Below are 15,595 nucleotides of genomic sequence, written 5' to 3' on the forward strand. Positions count from 1 at the left end.
GCCAGATAAACCTGGTCTCAGCTAAAGCTGCTAAACAGCCATTGTTCTCCTAAGACTCATTGTACCTTAGTGAGTAGTACCTCCAACTATAAGTAGTAGGGGGCTTAGTATAGGAATACCTCAGTTGTTTCTATAGCCTCTCAGGCAGCAGCTGAGTTCCACTTAGTTTTATTACTTTCATGTGGAAAGTTCCTCTTTCAGCCATACAAATTTCAATCTTTCGTGTCACATATTATTTCTTCTCCCCAATAAACTCCTGCATTCAGTGATCACATTCTGAGAAGTGACAGCCAAAGACTACTTGCTACGCGTCTCGCTTCTCGGATTAACTTAGAATACCAACAAGGAAGACTAGGTTGAAACGTTGATTTAAAATATCATTTTTTCCAACGCATTCGACGAACATTTCAGAGCCAATTCTCCTCCCTGTGAAGTATATTATTCGATGCGGAGCCTCTCGGGTTTTGTGTCTCAGTTGTGGGCAATATATCTCAAGAGTATTAGCAAACACGCTGCGATCACGACACCAAGAATGATTGCATCTCTTCTCCGACGGAATTTGATCACGGACAAAAGATTGTTTACGCCAGGCATAGAATCTGGGTGAACGTGGATTGGGTATCATATTTGATATCAGAGGATAATGAGTAGAGTAACAGCTTACTTAAAACATTATTTATACGCCCCTTGATGCCAACCAAAGATACGCTCTGCTGCGAAAACTCGGCCCTGGTCTCAAAGACTTGCCTAGGAATGATGGTAAAAACAGAAACCGACATTCAGCTGAAATGAGCTCACTCGAGGATAGTATCTGTCATTTGATGAGAACTGTCAAGTCTACCACGCTCGGCGAGTAATGAATCTGCAGCCGACGACTTATAAGCTCTGAATAACCAAACCAGTGATAAGTGAAGTTCAGTGGGATTGAGGGTCATTTACTTACTCAATATCGTGCCTTACACCGCTGAGTAAATTAGCTTGGTCGAGTGCATATTTGACATTTGTCTAATCAAGGATAAGCCCCGATTTCTAGAGTTAAAAGATACTGCGCGCCTTCGTTCGGTGCAGTTCGCGTGAATAGTCCCGGTAAACATCTCTATGTCTCTGAATTGCTCTTGACATGGACTGAGAAGGCGGCATATTAGGATCGCTGGTGACCGCTGCGAGCTGCTCGTTGGTCACTCGCAACTGAAAAGTATGATAAGAATTCGTATAAGCAACTAATAACATTGTACCTACCTTTTCCAGAAAATCGTCAACCTCGACTTCAAGGTCTTTCCATTGTTCTCCAGACCCTTCAGCTTCAAGGTCATACGCATTTCTTCCGATTGCTAAAGCCAGCCGCGAGTAAGATGTCAATTTTACATCGAATAACGATTCCAATATCCTGCATTGTCTATGTAAAGAGTCAAATGTTGTCATGATTGTCGTTGGTAATCTCAGAGTTCTTGCGGGAAATTTACAGTGAAATTAGCATGTAACATTGTGGCGAGCTACAACAGGATCAAGCGGAGATTCAGGTTAATGCAACTCCGGGAAAGTGAGAAGTCGGACATACACGGCTACGCTCAAGTCATGTTTGACGAAACACGTTGGTCATATATCAGCAATAAGCCCAGTTAGCCGCTTGGTAATGTCGCAAATTCTGGCTTGGCATTGGTTGCAATGTATTGTGTTGGAATACCGAGAGCCAATTGCAATACTACCAGATATTCAACATGTGGCTCGTATCCTTGTCTTATATACTCGCTAGTTCTTTCGTTTGTTTTTCCCCTTCAGTTGATTATGATCTACTGAAGGGTATGTTACAGTTCTTCTTTATTATCATTCAGTTACTTATTCATATGTTCATTATAGTGCTGATAGAACCTAGTTCTTAAATATTGTAATATCTAAATAGAGCCGGTGCCTTTGAATAAAATTACAATCAAAGCCCCCAATTGCAATCATGATTAGCCCTGTTCAAGGTCCATTTCTAGGAGGGGGAGAAGCAAGTAACCAAATTTTGTCATCTTGGTGACCACACCTAGCCAATGGCAAACATGTAAATTACATAGAAATGCTGTACCAAAAAAATGAGTATACCATGAAGCTGGACATGAAAACCATGAGTTGTGAGCTATATATGAACAAGCCAAACGCACCTCAAAACGTCAACATGTCTTGCCACCAGCCCACTATCTGTCAGCGTTATCTCAAGGAACTTGACGCCACATTCATGGATTTCCTTCAGCAGCTAATCCACAGGCTGGTCACTGTTACCGACCATTCTGAAGATGAGTCACATGATGGGTCACCACCAAGCAATCTGCTTTCTCTTGTCCATTCAGATTCTCCCATGTCAGATAAGTTAGTAGTCTCCCTCTGACTAAATATATTTTGGTATGTACTAATACCTTGTAAAAATGGAAGGTACATCATCTGCCTTGCAGGCAGAAGTAGTTGTACATCCCAAAGCACATCAAATGTAAATATTGATGACAGAATATCTCCATTTACAAGACCAGGTGCAACGTACAAGAGTATTTACAATGTACCCACAAGCACCTCGTCTATTGCACTTCCCTCTTAGGGAGTGGTCACATCTTTACAATCCAACACATTTCCAACATATTAATCGATGTTGGCCAGAAACTTTTGATGGTATAATTCTAATACACCACAAACTCCTATTGAACATCAACTCTCCATGTTTTTGAACCATTTAGGCCACTATGGAAATGGATTTACACCTGCTGATATTGCTGACTGGGCAGGTCTCTCTGTTGGCACAGTGGTGAATAGCACCAATGGGTGTGTGATTGCTATCCTCTCATTGCATGATGAGGTTGTTGGTCCCCCTACTTGAGAGGAGAAGGATGCTGCCAAATTGTGGGTGGAGAATCAAGTTTGTGCAGAATCGAGAAATGGGTGTTTGACAGTTGACGGTACCAACATTTGTCTTTTCCAAAAACAAGCCACTTTGGAGAGACATTCTTTGATAGGAAATCCCACTACTCTTTGGATTGCCAGGTGATTTATATTACTTCTGAATTATGGAAGTGATCTGAACTTTCCCCAGGCTATTATTTTTCCCCATAATCTCAAGATCATAGATTATGGTCTAGGGCATATAGGAAACACTCATAATTCCTCTGCCTTCCAAGACACTCTGACATCATAGAACCATAAAGACTTTCTGAACAAAGATGAATGGATCTGGGCAGATTCTGCATACCCTATCACATCTTGGTGTGTAGCAGCCACCAGGTTGTAGCCTCACTACAAGGCAATCCCAATTTAACTACCATTTATCACGTGTCTGTTTTACACAGCTTGTCATCCAACTTCAGGCCTCTAACCTCCTTCACGAGAGCTTGGTTATGAAGTAGAAATTCTTCAGGGACCTGTTAATACCATAAATTAGATAGTGTACATGTTGATATTGTAGAGTATAAATATTACCACAAATAGCTCCTCTTTAGTTGCTTGAGTACCAGGGAGCAATGGGCCGGCACCAGGGTTTATGATATCAGGCTTGGAATCTAGCTCTGAGTCAGACATTAATAATGAGTGGAGAAGAGCAAAGTGAGAATCCTTACCATTTTATAGTGAGAACAATGTCAGTGGTTCAGAAAAGAATCATTGACAAAACACTGCAAACACATTGCAGCAATGCTTGGAACATGTTGTAGGTATTTAAATTGACAGCTGCTGGGGCAGCACATTGACACATTGAAACAACATATCATTTCTGATGTACATTGAATTATTTAATTAGCAAGGTGACTAAATGAAATAGAGATAGTATTACCTATCAGACTTGAGTGCATTTATTTCCCATGAAAGAATAAATAATTATTGTTCTTGGTGTAAAAGAAGTTAGCCTGCAATAATACAGATGTGTTGTCAGTGGATGTAGTTCAAAAGCCAGAGAAGTTGAACCATGCCAAGGCTATTCCAACGTGATTAATTGAATTGTGATAGATGAAATTGGGGAACAACTGTGAAGAGAGTACATAAGTATTAAATATAATATTATGCCCTTATAGCACACTAAACAAGTGTTAATGGAGGAGCATGGTGTAACAACCAAAGTTTTGATACTCTGGTGCACAACTCAGACAGGCAAGAGTGAGGATGGTAGGAGTGGGTAAACCCCTTGTAATAGGACCAAGTTAGTTGTGGATATACAAGAGAAGGATTCACTGAGAAATCTCCTGGATTTATTGGGGTTTATATACTAATACAGTTTGTTTATACATGTGTACTGTACAGTTGATGGAGGCAGTGGCTGATGATGTCATGGGACACAACCCGTGTGGCCAGCTCCACTGCCTGAGATATTTGTATCTAAACATAGAAAAGGCAGCGTAGCACGAGAAGTGGAGTTTGAACAATAATGGAAAGTGTCGCATGGCACCGCATGGCACAGGGTGTGAAAACTACAAAAGAAAGTTGAAGAGGAGAATAAAATTTAAAGGTCCAAAAATTGTGTTATTGTAACATATTGTAGAAGTTAGGACTACAGTGCAGATAGTCAGTGTACTGGCGCCAGTCAACCAATGACTCAAAGTTGATGGTCACGGGCTGGTATTCTTGGAGTAATATTTGAGATAATGGGACATACCTGGGGATGGTTCCCGGACACTGGATTTGCACTGGAGAGTTGGCATTTGCAACATTTCTGGTGTTTGAGTGTAAAAAATACAAGTCCAACTTTTATTATGTGCATTTTTCTCAAAATTCCCACAGGCACAATATGTGGCACCAAATCCATGTATAACATGTCTGAACCCTTTAACATCTCAGTCACTCAGACAGTACTACCCTAAACCACACTTTTATCACATCCCCAACCAAAAACACCACTTCCAATGTCTTTTTCCACCCAAAAAAAGATCTACAAAGCCAAAGAGCATGTCAGGAAGGCCGTTATGTACTGGCCCTTGGTTTTTGTCCAAGACATGGACCAGTATGTGGAGATGCTGAGGGAGGAAGTAGTGAGTGGGACAGACACAATAAGGGAGGGAAACAATGCTGGGCATAACTTCCACATCCCCCAGCTCTTTCTGAGTGCCATCACACAGTTTGGCAGAGGAGAGAACAAGGGAAGGGCTGTGGATCCCTCCATGATTAGCTGGAAATATGAGACAGTGGAGGAATCCGTCTGGTTTGATCCCAGGAGACAGACACCTGAGAGGAGGGATGCTCTGGACAACAGGTGGTGGTTGCAAAGTAAGTTTTTTTTCATCCTTTTTCAATTACTTACTGACTGTGTCTTTTCACAGTGGTTCCACCTTGTCCTTGTACTTTTGCCACCATGCCCATCAAACCAGCACGTTTCAAAAGCCCCCCGGCACCCACCACTGGCAAAAGAAAGCGCAACCCTGCTCTCATGACAGTGGTTTTGTCAAAGAGGGAAAAGAGGGCAGCTCCGTCCAGGTGCTCCCCATCCCCACCCCCTGTTCCCAGGCTCTCAAGGCCATCTTGCCCCCAGCACACCTGTCCACACTCCGGGACTTCTAGTGGTCAGTGCCCAGACCCTGTAGCACCTTTAACCGGCAAAGAAAAGGGAAAGGGAAAGGTATTAAGAACAAAGCTTGAAGGAAGTGTCTAGCCACTTGCTGAGAGCAATCAGGGACTGGAACTAGAGTCCAATGTGAGTAACTGTATTATTAGAGAGTATGACAGGTATACAGTACCTAGAGTCCAATGTGAGTAACTAGAGAATAGAAAGCATTGGACTCTGCAGTACTGTCCGAAGTTTTGTAAACAAAGGTAAACAAAGCAGCCACAAAGGCGAAATAATAGAGAACACAATCAATAGTGAATGATAGAAGAATAGATAGAGAAAGGAATGAAAATATATAGGTAGCACAAAGGTGCAGAATCACCAAAACTAACAAAAGGTGGTGGTAGAGATTACCAGGGGTGTAGAGGATCTGCAGAGGAAGAGTATGGAGGAGGGGTGCAAGCAGTGCAGGCTGGACAAGTCTGCCTGCACCATCAGCAGGAGTAAGCAGACAAAGAAGTGGAGGACCTCCAGCAACAAGTGCAGGAGAAGTACTAGTACGTGTGGGACAATGATGCAAGTGTGGGGAGCAAGTCCCGGAAGCCCATAGCCTCAGAGCCAGAAGTGCCAAGGGCTCTGGTCACAGCTCCTGACCATCCTGTCAAGATTGGGCTGCCATAGGGAGCACGCAAGCTGTTCTACCAGCCCATGGAACAACTGGGACCCAATTCACAATCAGGGTCCCCCCACCTTCATGAGCAGTGATCCCTGCTCCTGCTCACCACACTCCCCCACCTGCTGCACCCCCTGCACCCCCCTTCCCCCTCCACAGGCGCAAGCTACATCCCAGGAGTCAAGAAGGCCTGCTTAGGTATCCCATAGAGAACCCAGGGAGATGGATGTGAATGCAATCCATCCTGGCCTTGGGTGGATTGCCAGGATGAGGGAGGCCACCCCCTCTCCTGCCAGGGAGGTTTTGGATGCTGTGGCAAGGCTGCCATTGCCATCCCCCAGCCCCCTTCCCATTTGTACCCAGGAGGCTGTTGACCCCCCCCCCCCCCGGACGTCACACTCTCTTGGTCCAACACTTTCTTCAATTTCCTGTCCCCACCTTTCCGTCCCACCCCTATTTCTCCTCCTGGCTCTCCCAACCTATTCAAGTGGGAAGAAACACCTTCCCGGAACCCCTTGTCTATCCCCCGGGCCTCCACCTTACTGGCTTTTTGAGGCCCAACAAGGGGATTTGCCTCAGCCACCAATGCCCCACACACCCCTAGGAGGTGAGGTCCCTATTGCTGTCACTCCTCAAAGTGATGGCCAGGACCTCATAGACTTCAGCTTTACATCCCCGGTTCCCAGCCACGTACAATGGTTGTCCCCAGCACAGCAGTGGAGTCCGCCTCCTTCCTTGGAAGAAAGGGTAGCAAGGATAGAATGAAGGCAAGGGATTATTGGGGATCTCTATGAGAGGATTAGCCAGTTGGAGGATAAGGTAGCAAGGTTGAAAGCAAAGGAGAGGGAGTACAATTAGAAGAAATCATAGTCCAATGAACTTGTAATATAAGTTTATTTATTTATTTTTTTTTTCAACTAGATTTTATTTTCTTATACTTAATTTCTCCTCACTCACCACTCAGTGTACATTTACTTACTTGATTCTTATAAATTTGAGCTACCCACATTACGATCTCAGTGTGATAATGTATTATAAGGATAAGTCTGAGAACTATACCCTAGGACCCATCAACATAGCCCGGCACCTGTCTAACTTCAACACATTGATAAGCTATCTGTAAGTGATACTTGGCAACATGGGAACATTGCCTGGGAACGGTTTATAGCAAAGTGATCTATGGATCATCTAACCCAAGATGACTACAACACTCACATCCCCGGGTACACATTTTAAACCCAGGGCCATTATATACATCTATTATATTACTGTACAAGAGGTTTACCTACTATTCAACGAATCCTGGGCTTCTTTACCTTTAGTGTCTGATCTACCTTGGTGTCCTTGGCTTGTTGAAGCCGCCCTGACCTTGTCCTGTGTGTAATGTTCCCAGGTTCCCCATCCATCTCCTCATGCCCAGGTTTGGTGGGGCTCTGCATCGCCCTTATCACTATCCTGGGTAGAGGCCTTGCCTTGTCAGGGAAGGCAAATTATAAGCTATTTTGTATTGCAGTGGTCATATCCCTGCAGAATGGGAGGATAGTTTTGCCCACCATGGCAAACTCAATATATGACCACGCTAGGTTATCATCCTCATCAGCAAATTGGATTGTATGAAGGTCCTGGAGCAGCATTCCTACCGTCAAACATATCAGGGCCATAGTAGTATGGCCCCTAATACCTGCGCGGCTGTCCCAGGACCCTGGGCAATGTAGATAAGTCTGCATGCAGAGCCACCTCAACAGGTATGGAGTTCCATTGCCTTGGTGAATCTCTAATGGAATCATGCTGTGGACATAGCCCTATGAGGCCCATGATGGCCAGTAGTCCAAGTAATCCTCTGGCTGGCCATTACTCTGGGAGCCGGGCCAGGCTTGTCCTTTGGTAGTTGGTACACTGCATCCACCAACTTCAGGTATTCCTCCTCAGTACATAACCTGGTGAGGAACTTTCTCTGAGTACAAGGATGGGATATCCGTTGTTGTTGAGTGGAAGCTTGATATTTTCTTTCTGCTTGCTTGATAGGCTCTCCTTTGGCACAGACCCCTCTAATATGCCTCAGTGGGTTGAGAATATTCAAAGGCCAAGCTGGTGGGTTCCTATTAAATTTAATGTCTAATTTTGATCTCATATCCAGCATGGCCCATTTTAGGTCAAACACTGGTATCCAGTTGATGCCAATGACAGCAGTTAACAGTAGAAGCAGTGAGAAGTGTTGTGACCGCAGTGGATCACAAGTAGCAGTGAGTAGTGAACTTGAGATTAGAGAAGAAGTCTGGATTGGTTTTCTTGTTCTTTTTTACAAGGTAAAATACAGGGGTTTATATAGTAAAAAGAAGGGAGGCTATGCACAGTATAGCTGTGCAAAAAGAATGAGAAAGAATATGAAGGAAGGAATATATGCTGACAAATCCTGTGTAAGTAGTACAGGATAAGATTGTCAAAATAAGGAAAAGAAAGGGATAGAACAATGAATGCTGTGTATGTAATGTCACAGGTTTGTACAGCTATAAAATAAAGTTCAATAATAATAATAAAAGCAAGAAAATCATGATGTCATAAAAATATGCAAAAGACTGACAAGGTAAAATTAACATCAGTATTAACACAGTTCCCTTGTTGTTAGTCAGGCATTCTAAAAAAATGTGTCCATAAAAATGATTCAAAAATCAAAAATAATCACACTGCAAATGAATGTTTTGCTGAACAAAAAAACTGAAGCCACCAGTCCACCACCTAGTCCAAATCCAACAGTTCCATGACTTTCTTTACCAATGGTCTGGTTGTAGTGGACCACCTGATCAAACAAGGGAGGGAGGGGAGTAGTTCCAATCTGGAATAGGTGTATCCCAGGCAGTGTATGATAACTGTAGCTGTAGTGAAGACAACGGATGAAGGATAAATGTACCCAAGCAAATGGGACAGCAATGTACATGGGCAACGCAAGAGGATAGACCTTTCCCAGCTCAAAAACTACCCACCTGCATTCCAGCCAGGCAAGACGAGCGACTGATGATTTAATAGTAGATGATGGCAGATTGATGTCATGAAGATGGAGTTATTGCCCAATTTGGACCGGCTGCTGGGGTTTTGCTGAAATTAGCAGTGGCATGTGGTTGTAATGACCAAGAGTTTGTTACTCTGGCGCACAACTCAGACAAGCAAGAGAAAAGAGAGAATGAGGGATCACCCCTCAGGTTTTAACGGGTTTGTTGTGCTAGACAACAGGAGGACTTGCTGAGTCCTTCCCCATGTATTACTCCTGTATATATACTAAAATACAAATACATGAGGTACTGTACAGTTGTAAATAAAGTTTCAAGTCCGATGTTTAGCATGTGACCGGTCACATAATGAGTCCAGACATTGGTCAGGTGTTGTGTCACATGACTTGGTCATGTGACTATGAAAAGTCGGAAATGTAAAGTAAAGTAAATGGTCACATGACTGGTCATGTGACTTGGAAAAATAAAAGTAAAAGTGCAAAAAGTGAAGTGTAAGTAGGTACTGGTACGTCAATTGTAACAGTGGTGGTCAATGGATTGGCAATAGAAGCGGGTAGAAAGCGGTAACATCAGGCGTGGTGGATGGGCAAAGAAGGCGAGTAGGAGGAGTGAAGAGGTGATAAAAAAGTGGATTAAGATGGGGATCCTCTGGTGAGAATAAAAAAGGCAGTAAAGGGCCCATGGTGGGGCTTAGTAAGGGAAGAAGGGTAAAGGGGAACAACAAAAGCAAGGGCATAATGTGTAGCCAGTGGCGACGCAAAAATTTGCCAAAATGCCGAAAGGTGGAAAGTACTGAATGGAAAGCAAGGGTGGGCACAACTTGATTGCCTAATAGAGGTGGTGCTGATCAGCCACAAGTTCAAAAAAGGCAATATTAATTACTATTCCACGTGGCATTGTGCCTGTATGGCGCAAAGGCGAGTCTTTTGAATATTTGATTCGTCATTAACACCTGTCCATGCTACCAATCAACTTTGGTGCATGATTCACTCCATTATCAAGGCCTACATATGTCTGGTGAGTAAGTATTCTTTCCCTTTACCACAAAGGCTAACCCATATTTTGCAAAGCAGCAACAGCCAATAGAATTGTTGAGCTGCCACCACCACTTTTATTATCCTCACCATCACCCAGTGAATATTTTCCAAAGACAGTATTATTGCAATAAATAACCTCATCGTATTTAAGGGTACTCACATTGAGTTCTAACTTTTTGAACTTGACTTTGAGCAGGTGATTGTATATGGCAAGGTACTATCTAATATCTGTTAATCGGATACGAGTACTCTTCTTGCGGGTTTTTACACAATTCTGGCACATTAGCTAAGGATACAAGACAATAGTGGCTGCTTTTACTGGTATATAAACTAGTATTCTGATGCTCACTTTTCAGTATGTCTGTCTACTTTCTCCTCACCCTTCCTATTCATTAGTCTTTAAACATAACTTTAGAAAGCTTTGATGGCTAGTTGCACACATTGTGCTAGGGGCAATAGCAGGGGACAGTCTTCTGGTACTAGGGCCCATGGTACTACTTGTACATCTCATATCTATGAAGACAGAGAATATATTGACGTTGAAAATGCTGGGGGCAGTGAACATTCTAAAGGTCACTTTGACGGTCAGGCTTCAGGTAACCTTTTTTATACTATAAATTTAACTATAATTATTTCTTTCTTAGTTCAACCTGGGGCACTATCAGTATAATGTTCCTTTGGAAGCTCTTTGATTCCCTCAATCCCAGCTTCAGTAGCCCCTTCACCTTCTGCAAATGATCCTAGTTGTGGCAGCGAAGAGTTGCCTGCTTATAAGAAAAAGAAAAGCCAGGAAGCCAAAGATATCAGCAAATTTTTTGATTGTAAGGTGGAATACCACTGGAGTGATGGTCCAGGTCTGGCTAACATCTGCAAGGCCTGCAAGTATGTATGTTATCCATTAGTTACTCCTTTATGTTGATTATTGTATTAGGGTGTCAGGAAAAACTCAAATATACGCTACTGGAACTAGTACAGGTACCATGTGTTGTCACCTTGCAAATGAACACTGGGATCATTGGCATCATAACTGTACCACAACTGAAGGGTGGTCACAATGTATCCAGAAGTATCTACCAACAGCAGAAAAAATCGTCAATCAGCTTGTAGCAGCTGGTTCTGTACCTTACAATGAACAAAACTTTTATAAAGCCCTAAGTAAATATATTGCTGTTACTCATCAGGTATTATATATGCATTCAATCCCCTTTATTAGTGGTTGTCTGTATCGCGCCACACACACATGTTGATCATGAGGGCCATCAAAAGGGTAATGACATGGGGGTTTCTCATGATCAGGGTCAATGTGGAGTTTTCAGCATACTTTGATCTTAGATACTGACTTTTAGGCTTGCTTTGTGGGCGCCCACAGATATTTGAGCTGTATATCCCACTATCAATGTCAAAATACAATCTTACTAGTGATCAAGGCCTTCAACTTCAAGTTTGTTTTTTTGAGAGGCCTTTCTGCTCCATCCAGTACATTAGGTCTGCTAGTACATCATTGCATGCAAATGCCTCATGTTAATGGAGTGGAAATGATTTCACTAGATCTTGGGGTCACTCAAATGTGGTACATGTACATATACCACTACATCTCTTGATCTAGAATATCTTTCACGGAAATGGCTGATGATATTGATGATAATAGCCAAGGACTTATGACCAATACACTTGTTTGAAGCATTCAAACAGGCTTCTAGATTTATAATGGATACAATATTATCATGTGAGTAATTTTCTGTTAGCATAAATGGTAAACAATACCTGAATTACTGAAGATTTTGTTGTCACTAGCTCACTCATGGCTCAGACTTGGCTCCTTGGATATAACACTATCTCCACCAGCACCAGTACTAGAATCTGTATGTGTATATGCCATGATCAATCCCATAGCCATAATGCAACCCTAGTACTGTATTCCCTGATGATGAGCATATCTCGGTGGTAGGCTTCACCGTGCTTCTTACACATGGCTTTGGGCTTATATTTTGAAAGGGTGATCACATTTGTCCACTTGCTAAGACCATTGCAGACAAAATTCCCAGCTTTTACTTATGGTCATTCTATGAAACAAACCAATTGGTCCAATGGTAAAGTCAATCTCAGTCGTTATATACACATCATTATTGCTTGCAGTGCAGGATCACTATATGTACAATGGGTCACATTTATTCTTACAAGGCCAATTGACCTCTATCACTGTTGTTCGGCATTCAGGTTGATCATCTGAGTGGTCTCGACCACCTCCTTTTTATTGATGTAGAAGAAAGCCTCTATCTATCATACCACTGCACAGTTTATGAATGCATCATCACTATAGGTCGCTACAAGTTCCTAGTATGTGGATATCATAATCCAGATATTCCTCGAAATATATCCCTTCAAAAGCTTGCCCCTAATTTGATTTGGCGGGGCAAGATCATTATCTTATACATGAGAATTCAAGTCCTTTTTCTTGCACATAGATATTGCAGCACTTTGATTGTACGTTGGGCAGTCACCATGCTTGAGATGACGAGGTAAACCAGCATGTTGATCCAGAATCCTGCTTTGATTTGAAGGGTTGTTTGTTATGAACTGGCAAGCCGGGATGACCATCTTGTGCATGTTTTGGACTGTATATTCTAAATCAATGATATTGAATTGGGGGGGAAGGTGGACCTCGTACATTGGTTTGGATTCCTGCATGACAGATATTTTGTTCATCACTGTAGCTAGCTCTTTATCATCACTACTCCGGCGGTCTTGTACTGAAGTTGATCTAGCTTTGTCGGAAAAGGTGTACAATGGTGAAGATGGTGTCGTAGGCCTAATTATAGATGTGTTTTATCAGTATAGTTGCTAGTATGATCACAATATAAGGTTTCCCTGCTGTTTTGATTTTCCTCCGAGCTGGAATCAGAGTACATGTTAGAAATGTGATGTACAAACCTACAAGGCTAAGCAAACTTTGTGAGCTGATAAGATAAGATACTAATCATGATCAGTATACATACATCATCCTAAGCCAAAACAAACTCCTTCTGAGTACTCAAAACCAATGATAGAGTAATGTGACTAGGAGCTAAGCTCATTGAACTGATGGGCATATGCATCGTGGACTTGAGCTTCTGAAACAGCCCCATCAACATGTAAAATAAGGTTTGGCTTCTGCATCAAAAATCATTAATTGCAAGTTGTTCTTGCACTACAACGTGAAAGGAACATGGTTCCTGCGTCACACATGCCCCCTAAGTTAGTTATGACTCATGATTTTAATTACATACACCAGACTGACATAGACGTCATATAAAAATTCCTATGTTACAAGTCACTTGGTCATGAATTGAGACATATCTGTAATATTTGATGTCAAAAACCTGAACAAGGTGATGCGGTGTTGAATGGAAAATCATATGTGTATTAATATGATAGTGCTTACAGTAATATCTATGAGGGTTATGGCTGAAATCATATTCCTCCTCCTCAGAATGGATTATGAACCATCTGTGAGTATTGCTTTGCATGGAGAGCCACAAGTTACGATAAGCATCAATGGGGAGACCAGGTACAAAAATATTGCTCAAACTGTATTTTGACTGTGCAACTCAAAGGTGGGGCCATGCACCTTGTTTATCTTGGGAAATCTTGCAATTGATGGCATGAATAGTGTCAGAGGCCCTTAACCAAGATGTAACAACGGAAGCTCAGAATTAAGGTTCCACAATCTTAAAGTAGTTGCAACCATTGATTTCATCATCTGATTTATCACTCAACATTCCATTGGGTCACAACTGATACCAAACTCATGGCCTTCAATCTTCTCCAATCTCTCCCATGCACTCCTGAATGGCAAATATTTCAGTTATCGGTAATCAACACGATTGAAGAAAATAAACTTATCTTTGGTGCAGTTGAGATCTAGATCACTGCAGAAGTTGTACAACAGTCAGGAGAGGCTCCTGGAGGTTCTGAATCAGCACTTAAGTCCAAGGAGAAATGGTGTGACTTCCACAAAGTCAAATTGCACAACACCTCGGAGTGTTGAACACTTCAGTTAGTTGGGAAAGGTCAAAAGAAGAAGGGAAAGGAGAAGCACAGGGATAAAGGAAAAGAGAAGGAAAAGGCAAATATAGTGGAGCAATCATCTGTATCTGTAACAACCAAGAGTTAGTTACTCTGGCGCACAAGAGCACACACTATAAAGGTAGTGAATGGGGAGTGGTTACCCCTTAGGCTGCAGAGAGTTTGTTGGTTAACAACAGGAGGACTCGCTGAGGAGTCTCCTTGATCTATTGGGGTATTTATACTAATACAGAGTGTTTGTACCTATGTACTGTACAGTTGATAAAAGCAGTGGCTGATGATGTCAGAGGGCACAGCCCGTGTGATCAGCTCCACTGCATGAGAGACTTTGTGTCTAAAAGAAGATAAAAGGCAGTGTTGCGCGAGAAAGTGGAGTTAGAACAAAAAGGAATGTGCTGCATGGCACAGAGTGTGAACTATAGTAAAAGATTTAAAGCAAAGAATAAAATTTAAAGGAAAGGTCTGAAAATTGTGTTATTGTAACAGTATCTGACTCCAAGGAGGAACAGAGTCATATTGCATTGGAACATGTACATATTTCCAAGCCCCTTGCTAAACACATTCAAGCTTACCTTGTGTCGGAACCTGATAAGACCGAAACAACAATTATCATTGACTGCAGAGCAACATCTCACATGGTCCCTCACCGCTCCTGCTTTGAGCCAGGAACATACCATGTTCTGAACCCTCCGAGGACAATCAGTTTTGGGGATGAATCCTCTGTAAATGCCATTGGAATTGGAACAGTAATCCTACAAGCAACTGTTGATAAAAAAGACTACAATACTACACTGTTAAATGTCTTACTTGTGCCAAACTTCACTTTAGCACCTGTCTCCATCCACAAATTGTCTAAAACGGGGTTATCAATACTTTTTTCAGCAGGGTCCAATGCTTGTGAAGTTTGGAAAAAGAAAAAACTCATCCTCACTGCCTTACACAAGCGAGGACTGTATCACATCCAAGCAAAACCCAAAATCAATTTGGAGTCAGCTTTTGCAGCAGTAGATGTAAATCTATTGCACAGAAGAATAGGACACATTGGAATGGATTGCTTACAATGAATGGTTACAAAAGAACAGCTCCAGGACATAGACACCCTGACGGGAACCCCAGAGTTCTGTGAACCTTGTGTTTTAGGAAAGATGAAGAAATTACCTTTCGAGTCCACTGGAGGAAACCGAGCCAAGCGCCCTATACAAACTGTGTACACAGATGTTGGAGGACCAATAAAACCAACCTCCAGGGAGGGTTTTTGATACTGGATTATCATTGTAGACAATTTAGGCAATTACTCTTTCGGTCATCAGCTAACAGCGCC

The 15,595-nt window shown here is 42.3% G+C and overlaps 3 protein-coding genes across 3 annotated transcripts; 1 reads left to right on the top strand and 2 right to left on the bottom strand.

Annotated features, from left to right (window-relative positions):
- Nucleotides 1-235: 235 nt before the first annotated feature.
- SERLADRAFT_454745 (uncharacterized protein) lies at nt 236-1,467 on the bottom strand (the record flags this gene model as incomplete). Its single annotated transcript, XM_007312247.1, has 6 exons — nt 236-599; nt 665-747; nt 799-885; nt 944-1,005; nt 1,054-1,188; nt 1,240-1,467. 6 exons carry the CDS (start codon nt 1,420-1,422, stop codon nt 472-474), a joined length of 678 nt encoding a protein of 225 aa, XP_007312309.1.
- A 1,826-nt stretch (nt 1,468-3,293) lies between these two features.
- On the bottom strand, nt 3,294-3,543 carry SERLADRAFT_431973 (uncharacterized protein; the record flags this gene model as incomplete). Its single annotated transcript, XM_007312248.1, has 2 exons — nt 3,294-3,386; nt 3,445-3,543. 2 exons carry the CDS (start codon nt 3,541-3,543, stop codon nt 3,294-3,296), a joined length of 192 nt encoding a protein of 63 aa, XP_007312310.1.
- A 1,313-nt stretch (nt 3,544-4,856) lies between these two features.
- Nucleotides 4,857-6,932, top strand: SERLADRAFT_431974 (uncharacterized protein; the record flags this gene model as incomplete). The annotated part of the gene is made up of 3 exons (XM_007312249.1): nt 4,857-5,217; nt 5,271-5,424; nt 6,377-6,932. 3 exons carry the CDS (start codon nt 4,857-4,859, stop codon nt 6,930-6,932), a joined length of 1,071 nt encoding a protein of 356 aa, XP_007312311.1.
- Nucleotides 6,933-15,595: the final 8,663 nt, after the last annotated feature.

The sequence above is a fragment of the Serpula lacrymans genome (assembly GCF_000218685.1).
Source record: "Serpula lacrymans var. lacrymans S7.9 unplaced genomic scaffold SERLAscaffold_1, whole genome shotgun sequence".
Taxonomy (NCBI): Eukaryota; Fungi; Basidiomycota; class Agaricomycetes; order Boletales; family Serpulaceae; genus Serpula; species Serpula lacrymans.